Raw genomic sequence first — 27,550 nt, 5'->3', positions numbered from 1 at the left:
TAAAACTAAACTCACTCACTCACTCTGACTGAGTTCACATGAACCAGTATTTGGCGTTAAACAACAAACAAAGAAACAAAACACTCTCCATAAGTTTGGTTTAATACTGTGTACTGTTTACTGTTATTTAATAATACATGTAGCCGATTTATAAAGAATTGCAAATTCGACTACGTTTAACATATATATATACATATCGCCCTGACGATGATACAGGGAGGGCATGTAAAATCTCCATTTGATGAATGGGTTCTTTGAACTACATTTGCACCAAACCAATTGAATCTAATGCAAAAGGTGTTGAAATACTTTTCAAAAGCAAATGCAAAAAGAACAAACAAGAAAAAAATTGGAATATAGATCACTTTTGTGCAAATGCGTATGGATCTATATATCTCTCTAATATATCATTTAATGACATTGAGGTGTTTGATAAACACTTATAGAAATATAAGACTTTGGTTAGGACCCTGACATTCAACATTTCATACATTCGTTTTTCTACTAAACCTCGGATGACATTACTTTTAGTTTTTATATGTTTATATCAGTATGGAAGAGCTTCAAATGAGGATATGGTGTCGAAACATATCATAAACATAATATACAACATGTGTGAGTAGTTACATCAACATTGGATTGTGACTGATATACATTTAGATAAACAAAAACGTAATCTTTAGGACTGACTGACTGACTGAGTTTGGTTTTACGCCGCTTTTAGCAATATTCCAGCAACATCACGGCGGGGGACACCAGAAATGGGCTTCACACATTGTACCCATGTTGGGATTCGAACCCGGGTCTTCGGCGTGACGAGCCAACGCTTTAACCACTAGGCTACCCCACCGCCCCGTAATCTTTATGAACTAGGTGTCACTGACATTGAATATATCAAGTATTAAACGGGAAAATCATCCATTTAACGCTTTGTTGGTCTATATACTAGTAATCTGTATAAAAAGTTGATAATTGGAAAATACTATTACAGTTACAAGAAATCGATAATAATTACTTACAGAAATAGAAACCACTTGCAATGCGAGTATGTTGCCACAGGGTACAAATTCATGTTTATAGTCCATTTCTATCTATTGTATTCGTCAAAAAGATTAACATGTGTCAATCCCTGTGTATGTGTGGAAACACATTACCTTTTGATGTGGTAGAATGAGGTTAAGAAACTTCAACGACATTTGTATTCGTGATGAACCACAGATGTAGATACATGTTAAATAGGTTGTAGGAATGGGTTTGCCTGGGTCTGTTCCCAGTATGGCTTTACACAAACAGGCATCGTTCCAGTTACAACTAATATTACGTTTAATACATATAATAGTACGTTTCCACTCTTCAGGGTACGTCTCCACTCTTCAGGGTACGTTTCCACTCTCCAGGATGAACCATAGAACCATACACTTATGCATTTTCCTCTTCACCACCAGAATCATCCAGCGTTAGAACACGACTGTCGGACACGGCTTTTGTGGACGTCCTGGCACTGCCAGATCCATATTGTTCCCGGAATAGTTTCATCTCTTTACCAACTTCTGCAGCTATTGTTTTCTTCAGATCAGACTTCATGTTCTGTATCTGTGTACTCAGTGCACCAACAAGATCTTCAACCCTGGAAATATTGTGTGTTACATGTTAGCAAACCAGCGTGTATTTACAAGTGATGTCGTCATTATATTGATACTTATAAACACTGGAATGCTTACTTTGATATATCCGTTCTGTTATCTGATGACACTACCTCTTCTGATCTGAAACGGGAACGAAGTATTGAGGCAAATTCTAAATTTTCACACATATCACATAAACTGGTAATAGACAACTCGGGTACACACTAACATAAGTAGTGAGGCTTTGTTGTTTAATAACCAGTTCATTTAAGTTCATTTGTAAGGTATACTTATCAAACTATGAATCAGTGAGGTTGTGAGATGTGTAAGAGGCGATTGAAGAATATACCCAGTACAACCAGAAATTATTGAGAATTTAAAGATTGTAATTTTATATATTTTTTCACTCATTACTCAGGTATTAAATGTGAATATTAGCAGAACATAACTCCAGATTCAAATACAGGTGAACAGTTAGTATTTGTCAAGTCACCATGGGCAGCAATGCAGGCTTCAATGCGGCGGGGCATACTACTGATCAAAGAAGTTAGAAAGTCGTGGTCCATGCTGTCCCAATATCGGACCACCTCTTCTTTCATTTCAGCAATATTTGTCAGATTTTTCTTATTGACACTTTCCTTCATAAGTCCCCAAACATTTTCTATTAGATTAAGGTCAGGGATATAGCTTGGCCAATCTAATAATGTCATATTTTGGGTCCGAAACCAGGCCTGTGAATGCTTTGAACGCTGTTTGGGGTCGTTGTCCTGCTGGAAAATCCAAATATTTCCATAGAACACGTGAGCAGATGGAGGTAAATGTCCCTCGAGAATATCTGTGTACCGCTCACTGTTCATATGCCCTTCAAATACACAGGTGAGGTGAGGTGAAATTGGGTTTTACGTCGTGCTTCAGAATATTTCGCTCATATGACGACGTGCATGCGTGTGAATGTGTATGTGCGGCTGCTTGTACTAGCCCAGACTTAAGCTGGTTTTATAGTGCTAGCACACTGAGATACCATGCTGCAGTGAAGCATGAATACCCCACTCAGACACATTTTACTGACTCTGAGGCGACCAGTCCTTGTTGTACCCATTAATGCCGAGCGCCAGGCAGGGACCAACAAGTACCATATTTTAACGTCTTTTGGTATGACGCGGTCGGGGATCGAACCGGCGACGTTCCGTTCTCCGGGCGTACGCTCTAACCACTACACCACGGAGGCGGTCTCAAATACACAGAGGGGCGTTGCCCCTAACACAGATATGCCACCCCACACGTTAAATTTCGGACTGTACTTTGGGCGCTGATACAAAGGTGTTTCAGTTTGGTCCAGAATTTCAGTGTATTAGGAAACAGCCACACAGAACTTTCATCTGAGAAAATCACATTGTCCCAGTTAAAATTTCTATGCTGTAAGCACCAGTTTAACCTTCGCTCCTTTTGTTCAGGATTCATGATCGGTGATGGAATTCCTCTACTTTTCTGCCAACCCATTGCATGCTGCTCAGTTCTAACTGTCTCCTTACAGACTGTCACAGTTCCTCTATCAATCATATCCAGACTTAAGTTTTCTAAACTCCTTCGTTTGTTTTTAGAAACAAGAATACCAAGCCGCCTCCTGTCACCGACAGTCAATTTTATGGGCCTACCTGTGCCTCCCTGGTGCTCAATGACATATCCACTTGCAATATTTTTCAAAACACGATGAACAGTGGACAAAGGGATGCCTGTTCTACTTGAAGTCACTTTAGCTGATCTGATAACCTTGTTATAATACTTTAAAATCAACTTCCTCTTCTCTAAATCATCCATACTGAGGATCACTGAAAATGTCGTCTGCTAGCAAGTAAACAAAGGGGATAACACTTCACAAACTAATGAAAAAGGATTAACGGAGTTGTCTCTCTTGAATGAAACCAAGCACTTGATAGCTGGTCAAGGTTGTTTATACTAAAAATCCAATTAAACATATTCCTAAAATTCTCAATAATGTCTGGTCATACTATAACAGTTTTATCAATTCTTCGGTTGTGATGAAATATATACCTTGGCGGTTCACGAATAGCTGTGATCGTTTTTACCATGGCTTCTTTGTTGTCGGATTTGTCTCTGAGAAAACAAAGATGCAATTTAGAATTATTTATTGCGGTTATCACCAAACCTGTATATATATGCGATATAACACTGTGAGGTGAGGTGAGGTGAAATTGGATTTAACGTCGTGCTTCAGAATATTTCGCTCATATGACGACGTACATGCGTGTGTATGTGTATGTGCGGCTGCTTGTACTAGCCCAGACTTAGGCTGGTTTTATATTGCTAGCCCACTGAGATACCATGCCGCAGTGAAGCATGAATACCCCACTCAGACACATTATACTGACTCCGAGCCGACCAGTCCTTGTTGTACACATTAATGCCGAGCGCCAGGCAGAAACCAACAAGTACCATATATTAACGTCGTTTGGTATGACGCGGTCGGGGATCGAACCCGCGACCTTCCGCTCTCCGGGCGGACGCTCTAACCACTACACCACGGAGGCGGTATATATAACACTGTAGTGTAATATATTGAAAACAAATCTTTCTTATATACATTTCATATAAATACGTCGCCATGTAACATACATGTATGCTATATTTCGGATTGTACTATAAAATCTAGAATCTAGTAGTTTTTGTTAGATTGAGTCCCATCCGAGATTCGAACCCACACTCTCAGAATCAGGCACCTAATCGCCAGCACTCACATTCAGCAAAATTTATCCCATTCAGCCACCGCGGCTTCCACAAAAATGGAGGCGGACAACCGGTAGTCAAGAATAAGGAATATCACGGTGGCAGAGCTGTGGCAAGGATATTTTAGTGACCTCTTTCTCCAAAATATTCGAATGCAACAGTATTTCTTTCAGCTAAGTCAGAGAAGTAGCACTGCTCGAAACACTGTTTGTTGACGTTGCACATGACACTTCCTGTTATCAGTTCATTATAAGCTATATATCGTGCTTTTAACTGCATATAGTCTGTAAAAACGGGGTTTGTATTGATATAAATACATAAATATACGCTGGCACAAAAAACTAACTGTATGACTTTCAACGTTGGTGCTGGATATGCATGTTCATGTTACTATATTTCAATAAAAGAAACCCATATAATCCCTATATATCGTGTTTGTTTGTGTATGTATTCTACACAATATTTATGCAGTTTTTTGTATTGAAATAAATATATGCTAGCACAAAAACAAATTGTGGAACTTTAAATTTTGGTACTACATTTGCCTGTTCATCTTAATATATATTTCAATAAATAAACTCGAGGATGCGAATATTGGGATTTGTGTGTGGTAAACTGTGGTAACGACAAAATTAATGTATCTTAAGATCTACTTTCGTCGAAATACCATGTGTCATAGCAATTTAGACTTTAAATGCAATCGTGCATGATTACTAGACTGAATAATATCAAACAGCTAGGTATTTTAATATATTGACAGGAATGACTGTTGTAAATGTCGCAAATTACCACCTTCTTATTCATCTGATAATATACTGAACCGCAAAAGAAACGTCACTTGAAGTAAAATTGCATGTAAATTTGTCATTGAAATATCTCGGTAATTGTTGTTAACGTTAAATGAAACTTTACCTCGTCAAAACAAAATGCCATTTGATGGACTAAAACAAAGCTGGTGATTATAAAAACCGATCACCGAAACGCATTACGGCAATGGCCATGGTAACCCGATGCACGTGCGTTCCATGAAAATTGAAATGCACGTGCGTTTAACAATTTCTTGCCCTAAAAATCCACATAGAACGGATAACATTCATTCGTTGTTGAATTGCTACGACATGCCAAGACTGACACGAGATCAACAAAACCAAGCCATACCGCCTGCCAGATTGTCAATGAATTTCAAGTCCACGTCAGAACCATATACAGGCTTTAGCAACTGTATCAGGTCACCAACACCACTGATGACCGACCACGTAGTGGAAGACCGAAGGTTGCCAACCGAAGTCAAGATCGTCACATTATGCGACAACATCTTCAAGATCGCTTTACTGCTCCGGAAACAGCTCGACAGACCATGGGGACAAGCCAGCGACACATTAGTGCGGACACCGTGCGTCGACGATTGGCGAGCAGAAACCTCCACTGTCACAGGTCACACCGAGGACCAATTCTGACACCACGTAGTCGTCAGGATCGTCTATAGTGGGCAACACAGCATCTGCATTGGCGCCACCAACTGTGGAGAAGGGTCCTATTTTGACGAGATACGACTGTATCTCAATAGAAGATGGCAGCGTGAGAGTCTGGCGACCCCGTGGGGAACCTTATGCAGATGCTGAGAGAGACTCGTGGGGTGGCCCTCGCATCATGGTTAGGTTTGGAATTGGTCTTGCACGGAGAGTCGGGCCTGTGGTATTCCAGAACATCGGTCCATGGAGAGACAACAGTGTCACAGCTGCTCGGTGCATTGATCAAGTCTTCAGACCACACGTCATACCTCATTTGCCACATCGTCGTGGCAACCACGTGTTTCAGCATGATAACGCCCATGTCCACACTGACAGAGCAACAGGAGACTTCTTCCAGCATAATGACATCAGGACCATACAGTGGCCTTCCCTCAGTCCCGATTTAACCCCCCTTGAGCCCCCGTGGGACGAGATTCAACGACAGCTGAATGACGTACGACCACTGCAGCTAAGCGTCAGGTGTTCCTCGAAGTGTGGGGCAAGTGCCTATGGCCTTTATCAATCACCTCATCCATTCCATGTACCGACGTTGTACGGCAATTATCAATGCACATGGCTGACTCGCGAGATATTGTGGTGATCTACCTTCAGTTGTTGGCGATATATAGCCCATTTTTATATTGTGTTGTCCCCTATAGTTAAACTGTTTTAGATTCAATTACTAGTTTTACATATATCTGTGATATTCTAGTTGCTTTACTGTCCTTTGTCGGCAGATTTTATAATCTCTCTCTATATTCTATTTCAATGTCAAGTGTTCTCGTCACGATATGGCTGAAATATTGCCGATGTGACGTTAAATCATAACTCACTCACTCACTCGCGAGATATTGAAATTTGATGACCACTCCTCAGAGAATAGCGTGTTGTTTCTCATTAAGAACATCTGACATTTTCATTCCAACCTTGATTATCATCCATGCCAAGTTTCATCTTCTTCCTATGTCTCAAAGGTTAAATTAAACGTGTTTGGAAAAATAATTGCTCTAATATATTTCTCCATGTGAAGTTTCATTTGCGGTTCAGTATAGTAATGTGTCATTTCAAACAAAGTAAAGTTTCAAACAGTTTCAACAAACCCAATATATCTCCTTAGATTTGAGTTGAGATTGTACTGATTATTAGTCCAGTGTCTTTAATCAAGAACCATCATGTAAGACAAACCCGACTGGAGATATCCGCTCGCTTCCTGACTTCAATTCATCAGTGGCCAGGTAGTACTCTCCCATGGACCTCTCCCAGGAATCCATCTCTTCATTCGGATACTTGTCTGAAAGAAACGTTCCTGTGTACAACGATGTCCATACGGTATATGATAATCTGGTAGAAAGATACAAAGTAATACAGTTTGTTCTCAACCAATATTGGTATTATGATTATCCGAGTGGTATTTGTAGAATACATAATAATAATAATAATAATAATAATTGGCTTGTATAGCGCCTAGTTTCCATCACAGATGCTCAACGGCACTGCATACATCATTAAAAACACAATAAGTGTGAAAAGAGTTTCAAGGCATCATTGACATTACAGTTAATGAGCCTCCTTCAGTGACAATTGTCCAGTGCAACAACTGCATGAACCTGATAATTCGAAGGTATTATTCAGAGAGAGAGGTTGGGTGGGGATTTGAACTTATTCTGATTATGTTTTTGATTCCCAGTTTATATATATTCTCACATCCACACCCACACGTAGGTGTAAGCTTCTTGAATGCACCGTTAAAACCCCTTTCCCTCACCCTACATTTCTATACATACCCTCTTTTGGTGCCACTCGCGCTTTCTTGCGACGCGCATAGAGAAAGTAGCCAACGTCAAAGAAGACGTTGAAAGGAGGGGGTAGTGGGGGTTTGCTATAATACTCCAGTATTACTTTGGCCTTTTGCCACGCTGCCAGCCATTTGGTCTGATCGTGGACCATTTGAAAGGTGAAACTGTAAACAAAACAGAATCATTACATGCTATGAAGTAAATATTCAGTATTGAATGAACCTTTGGGTGCACACAAGCATACAAGTATGCTGAAAAATACTACACATACTCTTTTGCACATACTGCACATACTTTTTGTGTGTTCTTGCGTTCGTGGCACAGTCGACCTGCATGTATTTAAGCTTTCAGACTGATCTGTGCATATATACACGGTTAGTGTTACAAAAACTTGATGGGTTTGCTTGAAAGGTTCTTCTCCTTTTGCGGGATCAAGCAATTCAAATACATGTATCCATTTACAGTAATCTAAAGGAGAACAGTTACATTGAAAGTACCCAGAGAATAGCGTGCTGTTTCTCATTAAGAACATCTGACATTTTCATTTCAACCTTGATTATCATTCTTGCCAAGTTAACCTTATATAAGAAGTGATTACATTGAAAGTACTGATGCTTTTTGGGTGTTATATAAGAGCATTCACATCATGTTTACTTTGTACTTAAGAGAATGTACGCGAATTATGCTCCGAGTACGTTGAGGAGGATTTGATAAATATACTGTACGTGAACCTTGCTGTCACAGTGTTAAAGGCAATCGTGTTCCAGAGGATGCACGTACTGTACGTGAACCTTGCTGTCAGAGTGTTAAAGGGAATCGTGTTCCAGAGGATGCACGTAATGTACCCAAACCTTGCATTAAAGAAGATACCATTCATTAAGACCTACACTGTTAGTGTTCAGAAGGTAAATATCGGGGTGTATACCAGTGTCCATGAGAAGGTCATTGATGAGGATGTATCCACCTCACCTGAATCTTGCTATCAGGATGTTGAGGAGGAGTACATTCAGGAGAAGCATGTGCAGGGCCAGAAGAAATGGAACTGTGTATTTCCCCAGGGTGGATGGACATTCATCCTTTGTGTCGTTTTCAAAAAGAAGTGGGTCAGACGAACACGCATCCTGGGTTTCACTGGCTAACACAAGGAACAAGAAATACAAAAATACAAATAAATAATGCTAAAAGCAACAGAATAAAAGGTTATTTACTATTGTGTCACTTATGAAGGAAGAAAGTCATTTAACAAAAGGTATCTGATTCTGCAGTATACAGAATGCATGGACAGCACTATTCAGTCACGTCATTTACAAGTTTCAAAGATACGAATGTCTAACAATTTGTCGAACAATATTCTTTTCTTTGATGTCTTCATTTCACACTTACTGGGGTACGATCGAACATGCTCTACCTACCAAGCAACGATATTACTTGTCTTGCTCAGAAGCTGTTTGATCAAGGTTGCACCATTCAAGGGCCTAATAAGTTTATCAAAAGTTGACTGGTACACGTGGAGGACATTCCCAAATTCGAAACATCGGTGACCAAAATAAAAAGATTATATCGTTATGTGTAAAAAAAAGATGTCCCTTGAGCGTCTGTGTCTTAGTTTTTCCTCGAAAAGTTAGGTTTTTATACACTAATAATGATAAAACACATTGAAACTTGTCCAGTCAATCTGTCCAGTCAATCGACTAATTTTTCAGGCAACTAACAAAATTACTGAAATTTTACACATTGACTGTAACATATATATTCTACCTTCAATTTCATCCAATCCTAATTCTCCAAATAGGTTCCAAAATGCACTTTTAGGTACGTCAATCAGAGCTTCGGGTGACCAATCACGGTTAGGATATAGAAGCGCGTGTGCAGCCAGACCGTGCGATATGATGAAAACCGACATTATCACCAGGAACGGAAATAGGTCCTTGATCTACAAGATGATAGAAGACGTTACTTTACAATTGCAAAAGGTATATCATTCGTAGCTTAATGGTTTTAATTTACAAAACTTTGAACACTCAACAACATTGCGTATGTAACTGCTTCTTAAAATTCCACATTACGCTTGACCAAAGACGTATATACATATAAGTTTTTGGCTTGACCAATTTATAAAACATACTAAAGTCAATTTCTCAGCTAAGATGACATGAATACCAAGACAGATATTTGATCATTATGGACATAATTCTTGTTTCTATATTTTGTGGTCAAAGTCTACCAACCATTTGGAAGATCATTTCAAGAACAGGACCCATAATGCTGAATATGGCCAGATGTTGCAGTATTCTCCAGGTAAAGAACATGATGTCCAGACTCAGTATGACTCTAGCAGCTTCATACACATCACTCCTAGTGGTGTCCAGATGGACGATGGTCATCAGAATAGCACCCACCAGGAAGAACACAAGAGAAACACAGTCCAGTATATTCCAGTAGTTATCAAAGAAATACGCCTTCAGTTTCCACGTACAGTAGCACTGGCATCTGTCCCTGCAAAACTTGGGTTGTTCAGCCGTCTTGGTTTTCACAATCTGGAATTATTGTTGGTATATGAACTTAAGTCAATATTTAGCCCTTATTTCGTAGTGAGTAATGTTATTATTTGAGGCAAAATATTGTGCAAGATCTAAAAAATCTACCACCGATTTTCGTCCTCAAAGACTAAATATATAAATATTTACGTCTTATGAATTGTGTGAGACACGTCTTTTATATTGAACATGAAAGTCAGGTACCACGTCATATTCTTCTCACGCGGGTAGTGTTAGCCGCTATTGTAGGATTATGTACAATAGCTAGATTCCTCTGGCTTGTCATTAATCTAACTAACCGACCAGTCTATGTCTATAATACTTCTCTCCCCATGTTAATAAAAACGAGAAAACACTCTTTATTCATATCAAATGCACGTGAACATAACAATCAATTTCAGATTCCAACTTTCTCATGTGGATGTGTTGACGAATTACAATCAACCATTGATGATGAGGTGCTCGCGAAATGATCAGCGTATCCTGACGCACAAAGATACAAACACATGCAGAACCAAGTCAATTGTTAGTTTGACTACGGCAACATCTGATATAAGTCAAGACAAGGAATTGCATCGACATTTCTAAAACGTTTTGACATTTTAAGCTTTACTAAGGCGTTCAATGTCCGATCACACAACATTTGAGCAAGAGCCGTGTGAAATCCAAACTGAGTGCCGTGCATGAACGTACTCTTGGGAATTGGGAATTGCAACCAGTAAGTAAAAGACATATGATATAGTTGGAATCGTAGAATGGACTCTGTTTTTGTAGAGGTTCGTAATGAACATGGATTACCGTCGCTTTTATTTAAGTCAGTTCTAATGTTACATATTGTACATCAAACCTCCTACTGACCTGTCTGATCTCCTCCCAAACAAACGTGAACCACCACCCGGCCAATATGCCTTCGAGAACTGAAAATTCTTTCTTCATTTCAAATAGTAAGGTGTGACCGAAGATACCCAGGAACCAAACGTAGAACAGCTGTGGTGAGAGAAAACGAGTTTGCATCCATTTACGTGTTCATCCATTGGATCATTAAACACCATAATAAAAGAGCTCTAATAATATTGATATTGTGGGAGGTTGGCTCGTCACGCCGTCCGGGTATCTTTCCTTACATTCAATGTCATAAAGTAGAATTTGCATTAAAATTGGTGTAAAATGCAACTCACTCACACACTGAATTACTTATAATTATTTGTAAGTTACCAGGTTCAAACTGTATGTTGTTATTGGTGCTATCGCAAGCCGTCTTAAGCGAGCACAGAAAGCTTCATCCCTGAAACGATACAGAATAGGATTAATAATGTACTCAATGCATTGGTAAGGAATACTTTTTTGCATTTTCGACGATGAATTATTGTACTGTGATGTTTGGTAAATGTTCATATCCACATTTAAATCAAATGCAACAGAAACGAAGTACTCACTCTTTGATATTCAGCTTTTTAGGTGTTTTGTAAGTACCCTGAAAAACATATAAACGTGTTTTCTCATTGCAGTAGTATGTACTGACAACCGTTGCTACTATTTCAATGTATCTCTGACACATGTACAGTGATATCGAATATGGTATACTCTGTATCTATCATTTACCATAGTAGATAGTATGAACAACTATTCATAAAAAATCATTAACGTGTTAATCATAATACTGGACGTATTAATCACAATACTGAAAGGTGTATATTTCATGATCGAATTCTAGTGGTTATAGATTATATCATATTATAACCGGAAACCTGCATGATGCTGTTTGTTAAAGGACATCATGGCATTCCCGCATGGTTTCACGATGTTCAAAGGAATGTTTTCTTCTTCAGGGACGAACGGAAGCTCTACTTTAGTTTCAATCATGAACATGCCGTCGTCATAGAATTCGATTTTCGTGTTGATTTGGTGTTTAACGCCGCACTTAGCAATATTCCAGCTATATGTCAGAAGTCTGTAAATAATCGAATCTGGACCAGGCAATCCAGTGATCAACTGCATGAGCACCGATCTAGGCAATTGGGATACGATGACATGGTCAACCAAGTCAGCGAGCCTGACCACCTGATCCCGTTAGTCGCCTCTTTTGACAAGCATGGGTTACTGAAGATCAATTCTGACCCGGATTGTCATGGGTGTCAGAATACAATGTGTGAAGTCCATCTGATGTCCGCGCCTTGATATTGCCGGATTATTGCCAAGAGCGACGTAAAACTAAATTCACTCAATCACTCATAGAATTTAGATAATGCTTAGAGAATCGCTATACAACACTCAAATATTCTTAGTAGAGATTGTCCTGACGTAAGAGACACCTAGTTGCGCTCACCTGCATGGGTGGGTTAACTTTTCCCAACCACACACGTTCAGTGTACTTCCTGTAACCTTCTTCGGCGAATATTCTGCGGTTGTCAGTAGCCAAAGAGCATCTTAGCAGATCTTCCTGCCATATGTTGCCTGCTAGCTGGGACTGTATCAGATCTATAGTCCGTTCTTTGTTGTCGTCATAACATTTATTTATGAGGCCGATTGCTCTGTTCTGAAACAATCTAAACACACCAAATATTACTGAAATACATGGTGTTCCTTGATTTCAGTCACAAATTCAACAAATACTTACGTAGCTGCTGCAATGTCAAGGTTATGTCACGACAGAGGAAAGGGATGAACACGGTAAATCACGTTTCCTGGCCAACACACACCAGTATCTAGGCAATTAAAAACTTAAAGTTGCTCGTACATGCATCAGCACAGTCTACTTTTAACTCCAAACTTTACATAAGATATCAGCTCTGTAAATATAATCGAATACAGCCTTTAGAATTGTATATGCTATATATCAATACATATTATTTGAAACAAGGCTTCCTATTTGAAACGACCACACTTCCGACAGAAGTACTTGTGGATGATAATTCAAAACAAAACTTTCCAAAAGCAGTCTCTTATTTTTTTATCCTCCACAATGCCGATAATGTTCATTTACAACAAATAACGCTTGTATATGCTTCCCCTGCAGTAATCCAATACATTTAATACAAATATCGATCCTTCTGTCAGTCTCAGAAGAAATCTGAAGTCTATTTTGACAACATTTCTTTCGAGCACCAATACTTCAACTGCAAAGAGGTTCATTGACGAAGATAAAAACTAGGTCTAATGAACATTGACATGTACATCAGTTAGTAGATCATCTGATGTTCTAACAATTGTTGATAATATAATTTCTTCTTTTCAGTCTAAAGACACGGTTTCCTTGACAACATCAACTATCATAAAGCCTATTTAATACAACAAAATGAACAAAGAAACAAATAGATAATAAAGCCAAACACTCCTTGAAATAAAAAAACCAAAAAACAATAGAATGCCGAACTTACATTGCCTGTGCTTCTAGAGTTTTTTTACGGCCAATATTTTCTTCATCTTCCATCCTTGACCTGAGGACTGATGCCGCCAGTAGGGACGATGTCAGCAGGTGCTGAAAGAATGTGAAAGTAATGGCGCCATCATTTCTTGTCAAAATGTACTCATGTATAATGTAGCCTACTTAGCTAAAATAGTTAATGTACGTATACTATCTGCCAAATCGGCGTGGAGTGGAGTTACCTAATACCATTTACAATTTACCTAACCTTGAATCGCCCTGCTTATGGTCCTATTCAGTGATTGAGTGAGTTAAGTTTTACGCCGCTGTTAGCAATATCCCGCAATATCGCGGCAGGGGACACCAGAAATGGGCTTCACACATTGTTCCCAAGTGGGGAATCAATCCCGGGTCTTCGGCGTGATGAGCGAACGCTTTAACCACTAGGCTACCCCACCGCCCCGATCCTACTCAGGATTAAGTCAGTTAACTCCTTTGCCTCTTGCAATCAACCGAGGCATCCGATCCTGTTAGTCGCCTCTTACGACAAGCAAGGGTTGCTGGGGGCCTACATAACTTGTATATTCATCCACGGAATCCCAACTTCAGCTGACGGAAATAATGTTTCAAGGCGTGTCAAACCCGTTCCATGCAATCACTGCTTCCCTCGCGTATGCATATTATCTTACGGTTCCTTTCTTCCAGAACAATGCAGCACATTTCAGTCGATCTGTCCTCACGGCCCATATCATTAAACGTCGAAATACGTCCTCCTTGGGTCCACAAGACGCAGCAGTGGAGAGACGGAACAGGTTGTATGTGGTTTCCTGTACAGTAACAATACCGGATTACTTGTGTTTGCAGTCATACCTTTATTAGTATCGTGAAGATTGATAACTAACATGCTCAAACAAAATGAATTAGAACTATGAAAGGAAGACACGCTGTTTGCTAATCAAACAACTACGTACCAGTGGTTGTGAACAGTGTGTCACTTTACACAAGTGTGAAATCACAGCGTCAGTGAAGAATGCTGTAAGGTCCACACCGTTATAGTCTATAATGAACTGCACACTCTCAGCCTGGTCCATCAGCATCGCTTGAACCAGGAACATGCCTGTTGTCTCTAAAACCCAAGAAAGATAACTGTCCTTACAAAAATCTGAAACTTACACGTTGCAGGTGGGAGGTTTGGTCGAGAATAGGCCAACTTATTGATCGGGATTTACAAACCACCCCATGAGATCAGGTGTCAGTATTACACGTGTGCCTTGTCTGGTTGAGTTCAACCTATACAATGTACCGTTATGTAAATATTACTAAACCAAAAAGGGTGATCGATGACGTGTTTGCTTGGATTTTTGTTTAACGTCGCGCTCAGCAGTACTCCAGCTATGTGGGTGCGGTCTGTAAATAATGAGTTGGGACCAGACAATCCAGTGATCAACAACATAAGCATCGATCTACAAAATTGGGATAGGAAGACGTGTGTCAACCTAGACAGTAAGCTTGACCACCCGATCCCGTTAGTCGCCTTTCACGACAAGCATGGGTTGCTGAAGATCAGTTCTAACCCAAAGTGTCCAAGTGTTGTCATTCTGCTGAGATGCAAACAAGGCTTTGTGTCTGACTCCACACTACACGGTTTACCACTGAGATGTTTCCGCTTTTCTTTGATGTTGAGAGCTGCCGCAGCAGCCCCTTCCCCGTCAAACAGCCTTGCAGGCATATAGTAGTCCAGGATCTGCAGCACTTCAGGGACGGATTTACCTAAAGTAAGACAGCACAGTATCGCTGGACTCGCACATCATTGAAACAGCCTTAAGAGTTGGAACAAGCCTGTTGTATATTTCCATTCATCTTCAGACTCAGACATTTCATCACGAAGCAATATCAGATCTAAACTAAAGGTTAGAGTTTCAGCAATATTTCTCTGAACCCGCTGCTACCATGTCATGTAGCATTACCTGTATAGCGGTACGTGTGGTATGTATGTGAGTGAGTGAGTTTAGTTTTACGCCCCTTTTAGCAATAATCCAGCAATATCACGGCGGGGGGACACCAGAAATGGGCTTCACACATGGTACCCATGTGGGGAATGGAACCCGGGTCTTCGGTGTGATGAGCGGACACTTAACCACTAGGCTACCCCACTAGGCTTCCCCACCACAGTATGTATACATGTGTTACATTCCAAGAACATTGATCTGTGACTAATTATAAGTGTGCTTCAACGCCGTTGTGAACAGTATTTCAGCCATCATATTGAGGCGTGTTAGCTTGTGATAGGTACATGTAAGATGGGGTTGAACGTTAACTACAATTAACATAATCGTGCCACATATGGTTAAACGGAACTTACGTTTTTATGATTCATTTGTTGGTGTTACAACAGTTGGCAGGATCAAAATACCTGAATGGAACGGTAAGGACCGTGTTGATTAGATACTGAGTATTTCAATCTCAGAGCTTATATTTACTTTTTTAGCAGTGCCTGTATGACTGCATTAACCAGCGTGGTTTCCTCTTCGTCAATGTGCACAACCGTGATGAGCTCTCTTTTCTGTAGACACTGTAGGATTTTGTACTGGCCAGCTTCGTCTTCTTGACTGTGAACTTTGGTAAACTCCTCCTTCACTTGGTGACGTAAAACTTCATCAATCACTGTGCCCGTCCTATTCATCATATAGTAAAGGGAAATTGGAAATTGGAGGCAAATTGCGCAATTATGTCGCTTATATTTACTTTCTTACATGCTTATGATATTTTCGGAATCGTACAGTGAACGAGATTTCTATGATATAAAAGATTTATCATTTTTACTCATAAGCGAGTAAGTAAGTTTGATTTTACGTCGCTTTTAGCAATATTCCAGCAATATCATGCTTGGGGACACCAGAAATGGGCTTCACATATTGTGCCCATGTGGGGACTATACTAGATTTAATTTACCTGCAGGACAATCACTGGCACGTTGTTTTCTATTGCAGATTGGACTCCATCGAGAACATAACACCATCCACAATACAGCAGAACCACCAGTGGGGTGCAGGAAGTTCCTTAATAAATCAGTTTTCCATATTTACAGTTTGTGAAATACATTATATTGCGTAAAGACTTTAAACAGTAATTATTTGTTTCTTTTTCAATGAAATGTTTATTATTTCAAGAAGTAATCATTTAATGTTTTGTCTGGTTTGGTCATTGAATGGCATTTACGAATGATATGTATGAAGATGAAGATGTGCGGATGTCAACTTCTGTCACATGAGGGACTCGACGTTTCCGAGTATATTCCTACTCGCGTCTCTCATATTACAGAAGTTGACATTCATAATTTTTCACCTCTGTTGTCTGGTTCTTTTTCAGTATTTAGACATATTGACCTTAGTTGCAAAAGGTCTCGATTTGTTTGTAATCACCTTCTGAAAGTTTCGTCATTGCCGTTTCTAATGTCATCCTGAACTCTTGGAACGATTTGTGGACATGTGACTGATTAAAAGATCCATCGTCCACTAGGAGGTGATGCTTGTACAGAGCACTGGGTCTGTTTCCTTCTGCCTCCTCCTGTAGCTGAGGCTACAGAAAAATCCAAAGAGAGACGTAAGTAACCAATTGAGAAATGTGTGTCAAAAAATGTCCCAATTCTGCCACTATTTAATTGTTGTTGTGTGTAGATTCCGAGGCAGATCAATTTCCCCATGGCTGTTGGGATCCGGTCAAGAGAATATCAACACAGAGACCGGATGGATGTAATTTGTTCTCGGTCAAACTGAAACTGGGTCAGCACAACATAACGTGATTGTCTTTGTTGTGAGCCTGAGTATGATCAGCAGGTCATGGAACCGATGCCACACATTTGGTTCATCTACTCAACGACATGCATGTAATCGACAGTGTTCCACCACTGATCGGGAAAATGTATTTCTTGACATTGCAGCAAGACATCACTACTTCGTGAGGGCAACCACCACGCTCATGAATGACCTCACGTTTCTGGTCAGACAATGAGCTCTTTGCTCCCTAAGGAGACCCGACACTACACAGGATACGTCAACTGGATACACCAAGTACGTTTTACTGATGAATCGAGATACTATCTAGACTTTGATCAGACACTATCATTTTGTCAAGTGTCTGATTATGGGACTACGATGTATGTATGAATTGTGTGGTGCATTACAATGAAATATTGTTCATTAAGCAATGCACATAACGGATGCACATAATTATATATATTATCTAACAAAGTGATGATCCTTAGTAAAAGTGGTGTCGTATACATGTATGTCAAAAAAAGTTTTTTTCTTGCTGTTATCCAATAGTTTAATATACTGTTTTCTACATTTAATTAATATTGTATTTACAAATATCCTTCATTAATGACTCCAATGTACAAGCTATCACCAACGTCTATTACGATACATCAATATAAAGCGTCATCATAAGCTGTTATAGAAAGACTTAACTATAAATACGCATACCTTCTCGGTTTCCAGGTCTTCAATCACTTCTTCATCAACTCCTCCCCATGCATATACTCCAACAGGGGTGATGTATTTAGACATATCCTTGATATATTCTCCCACCATTTTGAAATCCCAAAATGTATGCCTTCGGTTGTAATCCAGATATCTATCACAGAAGTACTTGCCATGTACAAGACTGACAGCGGAACATGAACAAAGTGTGAATTATGACTACGTATATGTTTGTATTTGTCACAAATCTTTAAACATGTCAATTACCCTAAGGAGTCATGATATTTTACAAAACAAATCAAGGTGGAAATTTGTATAAATATCCCATCTAATATCTTATGATGTGTAAATGAATCTTACTTTGTCCATTGGATAATGACTTCATTAATCCCTTTAGCTGGCACCTAAGTTCATTCGTCCTCGTGTCAGCCTGTCTATGTATGTCTCCTATGACAGAGAATATCCATTTTGGCTTTGGCAGTCTCCATACCTGCAGCAAGAGGTGCTCAACGACCGACATGTCAGTTTGGACATCGATACGAACATACTGTAAAACAAAAGCCATGGTTGAAATACTTGATTTTACATGTGTAAGCACCGATCATTTTTCGATTTATCGACATTTCCGATATTATTTTTAGATAATCTTTAGATGTTGCAAATTGATACACTCTTTGTGCATGCATGCGTGAAAAATGTATTAATTATTGTTTAAGAGGTTTTCCGTTTTATAATGTATTTCAAATGCAATTCATATATAACGTAATATGTAATTCAGTCTGGCGCACCCTTGAAGTCTTTCCTTCTCCGAAGTCTATCTTTCCGTAGTTCCTGCAAGGTTCCGGTGTTGTATTCCGTGATGTTGACCAGTCTTCGTCATTTACAGATTCGGGGTCAGGATGTTCACTCTCTTTACGCCAACATTTGCAAGCCGTTTTGTTCTCTAGTCTTAAACATAAGGAGATGCTTATTAATGTTCGGTATATAAGACTGACCATCGATACAGCTTATTGAGATCGATAATCGTTTACTAAATACCGATGGATTATCGCTAAATATCGGAGAAGTAACTTTGAGCAAACAAGTCAGAAAAAATGAATATACTTGACACCTCTGGTGAGTGTTGACATGTTTAACATGGATTACTAACAAAACATGATTTGGTGAAAGACCTAAGTTTGTGTATTGTGTGAGTAGATTAAAACTTTATATATTCACAGAGTATTATATACGATATTTATGTTTTCATCTTTAATATTTAATCTGATGAACGTTATTTCCGATTATCGATCATTTTAGCCAAACCTAATAAGCAATCGCCTGAATCATCTCAAAATATTGCTCTGGTCTTTCCACGCGGGAAAGAACTCACTATGTTATAAAGGTGACGAAATGTGTCTACAGAATGTAGCGGGGTAAATAGAATAACAAGAATACTTTCGACAGAGAAACGGAAAGGCTGAAATAAGCAATGAAAATCTTTTGTCATCTTTTGTCAATTCATAATTTGAATCCAGTCGCTGAATTTCTGGTTCACTTTCACTTCAATGTCGCTGTTGTATAGCATGAGTATAGTTGCGCGGCATTAGGCATCAAGCCCATACCCTCACCAAACAAGGGGCGGTGGGGTAGCCTAGTGGGTAAAGCGTTCGTTTGTCATGGAGAAGACCCGAGTTCGATTCCCCACATGGGTACAATGTGTGAAGCCCATTTCTGGTGTCCTCGGCCCTGATATTGCTGGAATATTGCTAAAAGCGGCGTAAAACCACACTCTCCAAACAAACCGTGTGGCGGGTACACCGATGCTGAGGTCATGATGACCTTTTTTGTGAACATCATCACTGATTTTCAGTGACTCAGTCATATAGACTTTACCACTATTTTGCCTTTTTACGCTCTGTTTCGGCAAATAATTGTAGCTGAACATTCTCTTGCTTTAACGCTACACAAAAAGAAACCCCTAAGCAATTTCCGAAACAAGTCCATGTATATTCGGATCTTTTTACTTGAAATCTATTACAAAGAAATCACGGGTACTTATGTTCTCGCTTGCCATATGTACAAAGAAATAACGGGTACTTATCATATTATCGCATGCCATATGTTACAGTGTTGCTATTTATTTCAGTGATACAGTTGGCGTGCCTTTACATGTGTTTCTGCCACGGGTGGGCAGGATACACTTGTGAAAACAAAATCATTGATTCATTACCGCATTCTGATGATATAGCAGGATCCGTACACTGCTTTTGACTGACAATCTCATTTATACCTAGGGTCTTGTCGCTTGTATTACCATGGCCATACTACGGCAGACATGCGACAGTCATGCATATTGTGGTGTTATTTCGTATTGCGTTATGACATGTGATCTGTGTAAACATGAAAGACAACACTGTCTATGACACTTTACCCTGAAATAATGTGACCGAAGTACTTGTGGCGTGTATAATGGTTGGAAGATTGTAGACGTCACGAGGTTCGTATAAAGTGAGTTTGGGTCTACGCCGCTATAATTAAGCAATATTCAGGCAATATCACGGCAGGCGATTCCATGTAGGGAATCGAACCTGGGTCCTCGGCGTGACGAGCGGACACTTTAACCACTGGGCTACCCTACCGGCCCGGGTCTGATAAAACCAGCGATAAGTCACAGGTCAAGTTTTTTCAATGGTGTAGTAGATGGGCCATCTGCCTAGAGAGCTGAATATTGGTAGTTCGATCCCCTGGCCCCAGTATACCAAATGGCGTTAAAAGAAGGTACTTGTTACTACCTTGCCGTGCATCAAGGTGTTTGAACAAGGACTGGTCGGCTTGGCGTCAGTTTGCTGTGTACCAATGTTAAACTGTGGCATGGTATGTCAGTGGGCGGGAACCGAAAATGAAATAGGTCCGGAGCCTATGATTATCAATGCATACATATGCACACGCACGCACGCACGCACGCACACACACACACGCACGCAATGGCGCACACACACACACACACAAACACACATATGCACACACGCACGTAAGCACGCCGGCGCACACATGAACCAGTCGCTAATTCTGTGATATCATCTGGGTATCCACCGAGAAAACCATTAACAATATCAACAAACCGTCCAGGGGAATTGTTCTAGATCAGTGCCCCTTTAAAGATGTCGTGATAACCTTTTGCATTCCGCTTTAAAGGAACGTCGGTATGCTGCCTTCGCGGATAGACAACGTCGGGTAGAATCATGTTTGCCTGTGTACCTGTGCAGGGAAATCGCTATTCATGTTAACGTCTTTGTGTATTTACCTCCGACTTAGTCGATGACCTGTCACCCTAGTGACACATAAACAATAAGATCCTTCACTCAGACAGCGAATGACAACTTCCTGCTTCGGCTGTGATAAGCTGTTTCGTTTCGGTCTCAACTTTGTATTCAACAACATTTATAGTGAAAGCAATAAATATTGCAATATTGAAAACGTATCTTATATATAGTATAATGTTCGTTTCCATATATTGTCAAACCACAACATATATTTGTATACAGGCACTGACAATATCTGTCAGCTTCAGTGCCATAAACAAGAGGGTAGTTCACCTCGTTGTTTGCCTAGTCACGCTGAAGACCCGGGTTCGATTCCCAAAAGAGGTACATTGTCTGAGCCCTCTTGGAGTCACGACCAATGGCAATAGATTCACTCATGATTATGCGGAACTCTAATAATGTATAAGTACATGCAATGGATCAAAGAAATGCGGCTTACAGACTTACCGAGAAAACACGGTGCATTTTCTTTGACGGATATGTGTTCTGATCCACGTGTCTTCATCCATTTCCTAATGTACAAAGACGAAAGTGAATGCATGAATCGATATGACTAACGCAATGTAAACATATTACTCCAATGTATACAGTGGTTTTATATGGCCTGACTATAGTAACACAAAAGTAGACAAATAAATGGGCAAAAACAGAGTGATCCGGAGAGAGAGAGAGAGAGAGAGAGAGAGAGAGAGAGAGAGAGAGAGAGAGAGAGACAGAGAGACAGAGACAGAGACAGAGAGGCAGACAGACAGACAGAGGGGCATTCACGTTGCTAAGTAAACAAACCGAGTTGCATGGTCTGAGGGATTTGAGCATGCATTATTGATCTTTTCATATCCATATCACTTCTAAACATGATACCCTCTTTGTCTGTTTGTCAGATACAGCCGTTTAAGCCTCGAGTGCTATTCTTGGATAGCAGTCTACACAAATATTTAACAAGATGGCTACTTACTGCTCTGACTTCCTGGTTCCCAATGTCACCTGTAATGTCACACAAATTCCAATGCGTGTCGTTATTGATTACCAATAAGTCAGATCGATACGTGTTGTGTGGATCTCACCAATCAACCGATGTCATGCACTGACGGTCAATTGGCACAAGACACTCTGCACTGGCCTTTTCAAAAGAGTACGTGGGGTAAGGTTCTATTGTCATACACGTGTAATTGATAGCCACAAAACAGGCAACCGGGGTCAAGTAGCCGGTTTACTATTTGAGGTTTGGTGCGGTTATCTGATGAGCAGTCTGATGTTACCCACTGTCGTGAACTGAAATATGGATCAATATTTTATGATTCTGTAAGTATTGTTTTAAGTGGAGCTAAGAACAGTATTTCAGGTATGTCCGCGCAATCTGGAAGGATGTTACCAGCTGATTCAAGGTATCGACCTCTCTGGTAAACGTGTGACGGATCACGCTATCGTGTGAGTGGATTTCTGGCCTGATGGTCTGGTCTTTTCTCATGCCTTCTCAAGACCCGGGTTTGATTCCCACATGGGTACAATGTGTGAAGCCTATTTCTGGTGTACCCCCGCCGAGATATTGCAAACAGCGGCGTAAAACTAAATTCACTCTCTCTGTTGTGCAGTGTCGGGTAACGATCATATGTGCAAATTGTTATGCAAATTGCGCAAATGTTTGATACCGGAAGAATGGTACATGCTCACTCTTTTTGCGAACATCGGGTGTCATTATTGGTTTTCAGTGATTCAGTCATTTAAAATGTACCACTATTTAATCTTTTACGCCCAGTGATCACCGAGAGGGATTAGGTTCTAGTTTTGACGTTATAATAGGTATAACAGAAACTCCTAGTATAGTGCCCGGATCAAGGAAATTCAAGATATGTTGCACTTGATATCATATCGAATATTCATATAATTTTACAGTTAGTTTGACTTGCACGCCCAATGGAGGCTGTGTGGTCTGATAATCAAACATGGTTTTATTTCCTGGCGTTGTCGTTACATCATCTACTACAGTATTGAAGAAACGTGATCTGTGACTTGTCGTTGGTTTTATAAGACCCGGGGCGGTGGGGTAGCCTAATGGTTAAAGCGTCCGCTCGTCACGCCGAGAACCCAGGCACGATTCCCCACATGGGTACAATGTGTGAAACCATTTCTGAAGTCCCCACCGTGATATCGCTGGAATAGTACTGAAAGCGACGTAAAACCAAACTCACTCACTCACTCACTTGACAAGTAAAGGATTAAGAATCACAACGTGAAATTCGTACCCACAGACACTGGAAACTCTTAGGACCCAGCTGTACCAAGCGATTTGCCCCTTAATCAGCAGTCCTTAACTATAGCAGGTATTGGGTTGGGTGCTGGTACATTTCTAATGTTGCATCTACTTCAGGAAGGTATATGGTACACATATGGTATCTTTGACTTTGAAATTCAGTCAGTATTTGGTCACAAATGTAATATTAAGGTTTTATAGAAATACGCATTCCCATTACAATTGAACAACGTTTACGTACTCGGTACATGTCCTGCCCAACTGACAGTCACACAAAATATATGAGCATTCGGAATTCCATCAGATCTTCGGTTTGTAAATAATTTAGGTTGGACCGAACAATCCCAGTCATCGTTAGGATCAATCTATGTCACTTGAATTTGATTACGTACATCAACAAAGTCAGACAGCCTGACCACCCGATCTGGGTAGTTGCCCCGTACTGCATGCAGTATCGGCTAGGCCAGTTGTGATATATGCCTATGTCATCAGATTGGTTTGTTTTTTTGTTGTTTAACGCCGCACTCAGATAATCCAGTGATCAATAGTATGAGCATCGACCTACGCAATTAGGATAAGATGACCTTGGATCTTTACGGTTTAGATAACAAAGGAATCAAAGCGTTACGTGTCTTGTATTAGTTAATTGTAAACTAATAATTATAATCTTTATTCATCAAGTAGCGCAGGCTAGAGCCCTATCAAAGTTACAGATTGAAAGAATTTCAATACATCATATCTGTATAGGTATATATAAATCTCAAATATTGGTATCGACTTCAAACTATTACAATACATCATTCATCTTCTCTTCAAGCATCTCTGATTGTTTATGCCCACATGTCCCTTTCGTTTCCTTTGAAGACATGAGTGTTGGTGCTTTATCAGGCTTAATTTTGAAAAGTCTAATTCCTTGGCATTGGCATATCTCGGTAAAATGTCTGGTTATTTTCATTCCTTCATGTTTAGCGGAGAAGTGATAATGCATTATGTTTGGTACCAATAGACATTTTTACGCCATTAAGGTTTCCTGGTCTTTATTGGGAATATTTATTGCCTTCATACATTTAAAAATGATAAATTTTTAAATACAATATAGCCCGGGTATGTCCACCATCGGCATTGAGAACAGCAGTGCATCGACGACACATAGAGCCTATCAAACGTGCAAGGAAGGCTTGTGGGATGTCACGCCAGATTCTCTCAAGTTCTGTTGCAAGGTCAAGGACGTTATCTGGAGGATGAGGAAGACGGCGTAGACGTCGATTCATCTCGTCCCAAACATGCTTTATCGGGGAGAGATCCGGTGAATTTGCAGGCCAAGGCAGTAAGTCAACGTTGTGGTGTTGCAAGAAATCCATATCAACCCTTGCCGTATGAGGGCGGGCATTGTCCTGTTGGAATGTTAACCCAGGGCCATGACGTTGCAGAAAAGGAATTGCCACTGGTCGAAGATTCTGATCCCTGTAGCCCACACCAGTTAAGTTGCCCTGAGCAATCACCAAAGGAGTTCTTTGGCGTGCTGTTATTCCACCCCAAATCATCACGGAACCATCACCAAAACGATTCCTCTCCAAGACACAGGCCTGTGCATAACGTTCTCCCACGCGTCTATAGGCACGTTGACATCCATCACTATGGGAAATGTTAAACCTGGACTCATCTGTAAAACAACATTTCTCCACCACAACAAGGGTCTGCGGACATGATTTCGGCACCATATTCGGCGAGCTTGTCGATGACGTTGTGTCAGGATAGGCCGTATGGCGGGACGTCGTGGTCTGATCCCGTGATGACGTAAACGTTGTCGAACTGTGTTGGGGTGGATACGTCGAAGTCCTGGGATGGTTCGGGCAGTCATCACTGCAGTCTGAAACCTGTGGCGAAGATGGGTCACCCTTATCCATATGTCCTGTCTTGGCGTTGTTACACGTGGACGTCCAGAACGTGGCCGATCGATGACGTCATTTGTTTTCTGGTAGCGTCTCACCAGTGCAGAAATGGTGTTCCGGTGGCAGTGGAAATGTGCAGCCACTTGTCGTTGAGACATTCCCCCACGGACCATCCCAATGGCCTCATGACGTTGTGCAGACGTGAGCCTTGGCATGCTATGCGTTTCAATAGCCGTTTAATTTTTTGAACGATCGCAAGGGCAGGGGTTGAGCTTTCCAAAAAGACAGTATTGTGTGGCATTCATTTGCTCTGTTTCTCTTTCCCGGAATGCACGTGCAACAACGTATTGCACGTCTCAAGGACGAACCCACTGACGTCACGGAACGTGGCACGTGCATGCATGTTGGATACATGTCACTAATCTCTGAGTTTAAATCCTTATGTGTCTACACAGGTTTGATAAATTTAGATTTTACATTTTTGTATGCACAGTTTTTTTATGTGCCTAGTATACATTGATTACAGTTAGGGAAATATCGCGACCAACTGGCTTTCGCAAACCCACGTTCCGAAAGTTCTGGGATACCTCTGATGACCTCTGATTTCAATAGCATGGCATACTTAGAATTTGTCGGAATGGATGTAAATTTAGGCAACCATTCAAACAACAAAGTGCACCCGTGTATGAAATCGGAGTCGAAAACTACAAGGGCTATTCAACCCAATGAACATTGTTTTGCGTCACCTTTAGCATTATTCTATGAACATCACCACAAATGGACTTACACGTTACATTCATGTTGTAAATCAAACCCAGGGCTTCGAGGTGACGACGGAAAACGAACACTTCAACCGCTAGGCCACCCCACCGCCCCAAATCAGCGCTCACATTCCCAAGTATTAATCTACTACATCCATGTAGTGTTATACAGGAATACATAAAATAGTAGCCAATGTATAATGGTGCTTTTGGATTTGGATGACGTAGAATGCCCCTGTATTTCCGGGTTGAAAAAGAGGCACTGGTGGATAAATCGCTTCGGCGCCGGAACTATCTGTGCCTTGGAAGTGCCAGGAACCTGTGAAGTTGGTTCGAATATAATGTATCTCTGATTATGGTGATAGGTTTGTCAGCACCATTGCTATACTCATGTCTGGCACCAAAGTGGTAAACGTCTAAACACTTCGGGTTTTCCTCTCACATCAAACAGACACGAAATGCTAGAGATGTAATACTGTTTAAGGTCACGTTTAACCAAAATCAGTCAATAGAGCCAATGTTAGAACGGGGCAAGTTTCTATACTCCTTAATGTTACATAGAACGGGCAATTCAGAGATATGACACTGACAAAATTAAATATTGTATACATCCCTAAACAGACAATTAATCTTGGGCTCGCTTACCCGAGACAAGAGGAAATACTGAGAAAAGAACAGGTTCTTTCTGCAGGCATCTGGAGTAGCCGGTGAAGTTGTATATTGGTATAAGAACCAGTGATATAACAAACAACAGGAGAGTTGCAGTGGTCAACAGCAGGAGAGTTGCAGTGGCCATAAATCGCACGATGTGAAACGCAACTGAAACAATCAAGATTGCATTTCATATATTTCACAGTAAAAGAAACTATGGCTTCCATATTGCAGTTTGCACAACAATACCCTTTACAAATAGGGTATACTGACATATAGTTCCAAATAAAAGAATGATAAATCTTTATAAACAAACATCCTTTGTAAGTACGTTAATGTCTGTGAAAGGTATCACCAAAACATATCTGAATGATTGCAGGTGCACGTTCCACATACGAGTGTTGGGTTTCAGTCCTGAGCTTGAAATGCGTGCATAGTTTTAATAGGGGTACGGACATACAGTGGGCATTGTTGAGTTCGTCCTGAGACGAACGTTGGTGTGTTGAGTGGTTTCAGCCGTTTGCTGTTATGCTATGCCCCTACAAGGACAGTATATACTTTGACGCCAGTTGTTTTGCGTTACCACGCCCTGTGCACCAGGCTTGAGGTGTGAGGTAACAAAGGAACGCCA

At 40.4% G+C, this 27,550-nt stretch overlaps 1 protein-coding gene and 1 long non-coding RNA gene across 4 annotated transcripts; both read right to left on the bottom strand.

Annotated features, from left to right (window-relative positions):
* Window positions 1-84: 84 nt before the first annotated feature.
* LOC124266396 (transient receptor potential cation channel subfamily M member-like 2) lies at window positions 85-16,261 on the bottom strand. Its single transcript, XM_046701205.1, has 17 exons — window positions 16,060-16,261; window positions 15,229-15,348; window positions 14,550-14,704; window positions 14,268-14,405; window positions 13,592-13,692; window positions 12,541-12,760; window positions 11,651-11,688; window positions 11,430-11,499; window positions 11,073-11,201; window positions 9,906-10,214; window positions 9,436-9,610; window positions 8,647-8,812; window positions 7,666-7,841; window positions 7,067-7,172; window positions 3,678-3,740; window positions 1,722-1,766; window positions 85-1,627 (listed from the first exon to the last, which is right to left on the bottom strand). The coding sequence occupies exons 1-17, from the start codon at window positions 16,259-16,261 to the stop codon at window positions 1,420-1,422; spliced, it is 2,421 nt and encodes an 806-aa protein (XP_046557161.1). The 3' UTR covers window positions 85-1,419.
* A 265-nt stretch (window positions 16,262-16,526) lies between these two features.
* LOC124266394 lies at window positions 16,527-22,468 on the bottom strand. 3 transcript variants are annotated; one of them, XR_006895758.1, is made up of 8 exons: window positions 22,320-22,468; window positions 21,812-21,876; window positions 21,164-21,299; window positions 18,848-19,007; window positions 18,420-18,606; window positions 18,063-18,213; window positions 17,001-17,157; window positions 16,527-16,637 (listed from the first exon to the last, which is right to left on the bottom strand). It is a non-coding gene; the product is annotated as an uncharacterized LOC124266394 (long non-coding RNA). The 3 variants fall into 3 exon arrangements; XR_006895756.1 differs by lacking the exon at window positions 21,164-21,299 and having other exon boundaries at window positions 22,320-22,466; XR_006895757.1 differs by lacking the exon at window positions 22,320-22,468 and having other exon boundaries at window positions 21,812-22,126.
* Between the last annotated feature and the right edge of the window lie 5,082 nt (window positions 22,469-27,550).

The sequence above is a fragment of the Haliotis rubra genome, unplaced genomic scaffold (genome assembly GCF_003918875.1).
Source record: "Haliotis rubra isolate DU_JTF1 unplaced genomic scaffold, ASM391887v1 Scf1252, whole genome shotgun sequence".
In the NCBI taxonomy this organism is placed as follows: Eukaryota; Metazoa; Mollusca; class Gastropoda; order Lepetellida; family Haliotidae; genus Haliotis; species Haliotis rubra.
Note: the sequence above shows the minus strand (reverse complement) of the source record. Positions and strands in the feature narration are given on the sequence as shown.

Excerpts from the sequence above, each read along its gene's own strand:
- LOC124266396 (XM_046701205.1), bottom strand. The coding sequence starts at position 16,261 with ATGAATAGGACGGGCACAGTGATTGATGAAGTTTTACGTCACCAAGTG. Across the intron at positions 8,813-9,435 it reads AGGATTGGATGAAATTGAAG|CCAGTGAAACCCAGGATGCG; the intron begins GTAGAATATATA and ends TCCTTGTGTTAG. Across the intron at positions 1,628-1,721 it reads AACAGAACGGATATATCAAA|GGTTGAAGATCTTGTTGGTG; the intron begins GTAAGCATTCCA and ends CAATATTTCCAG.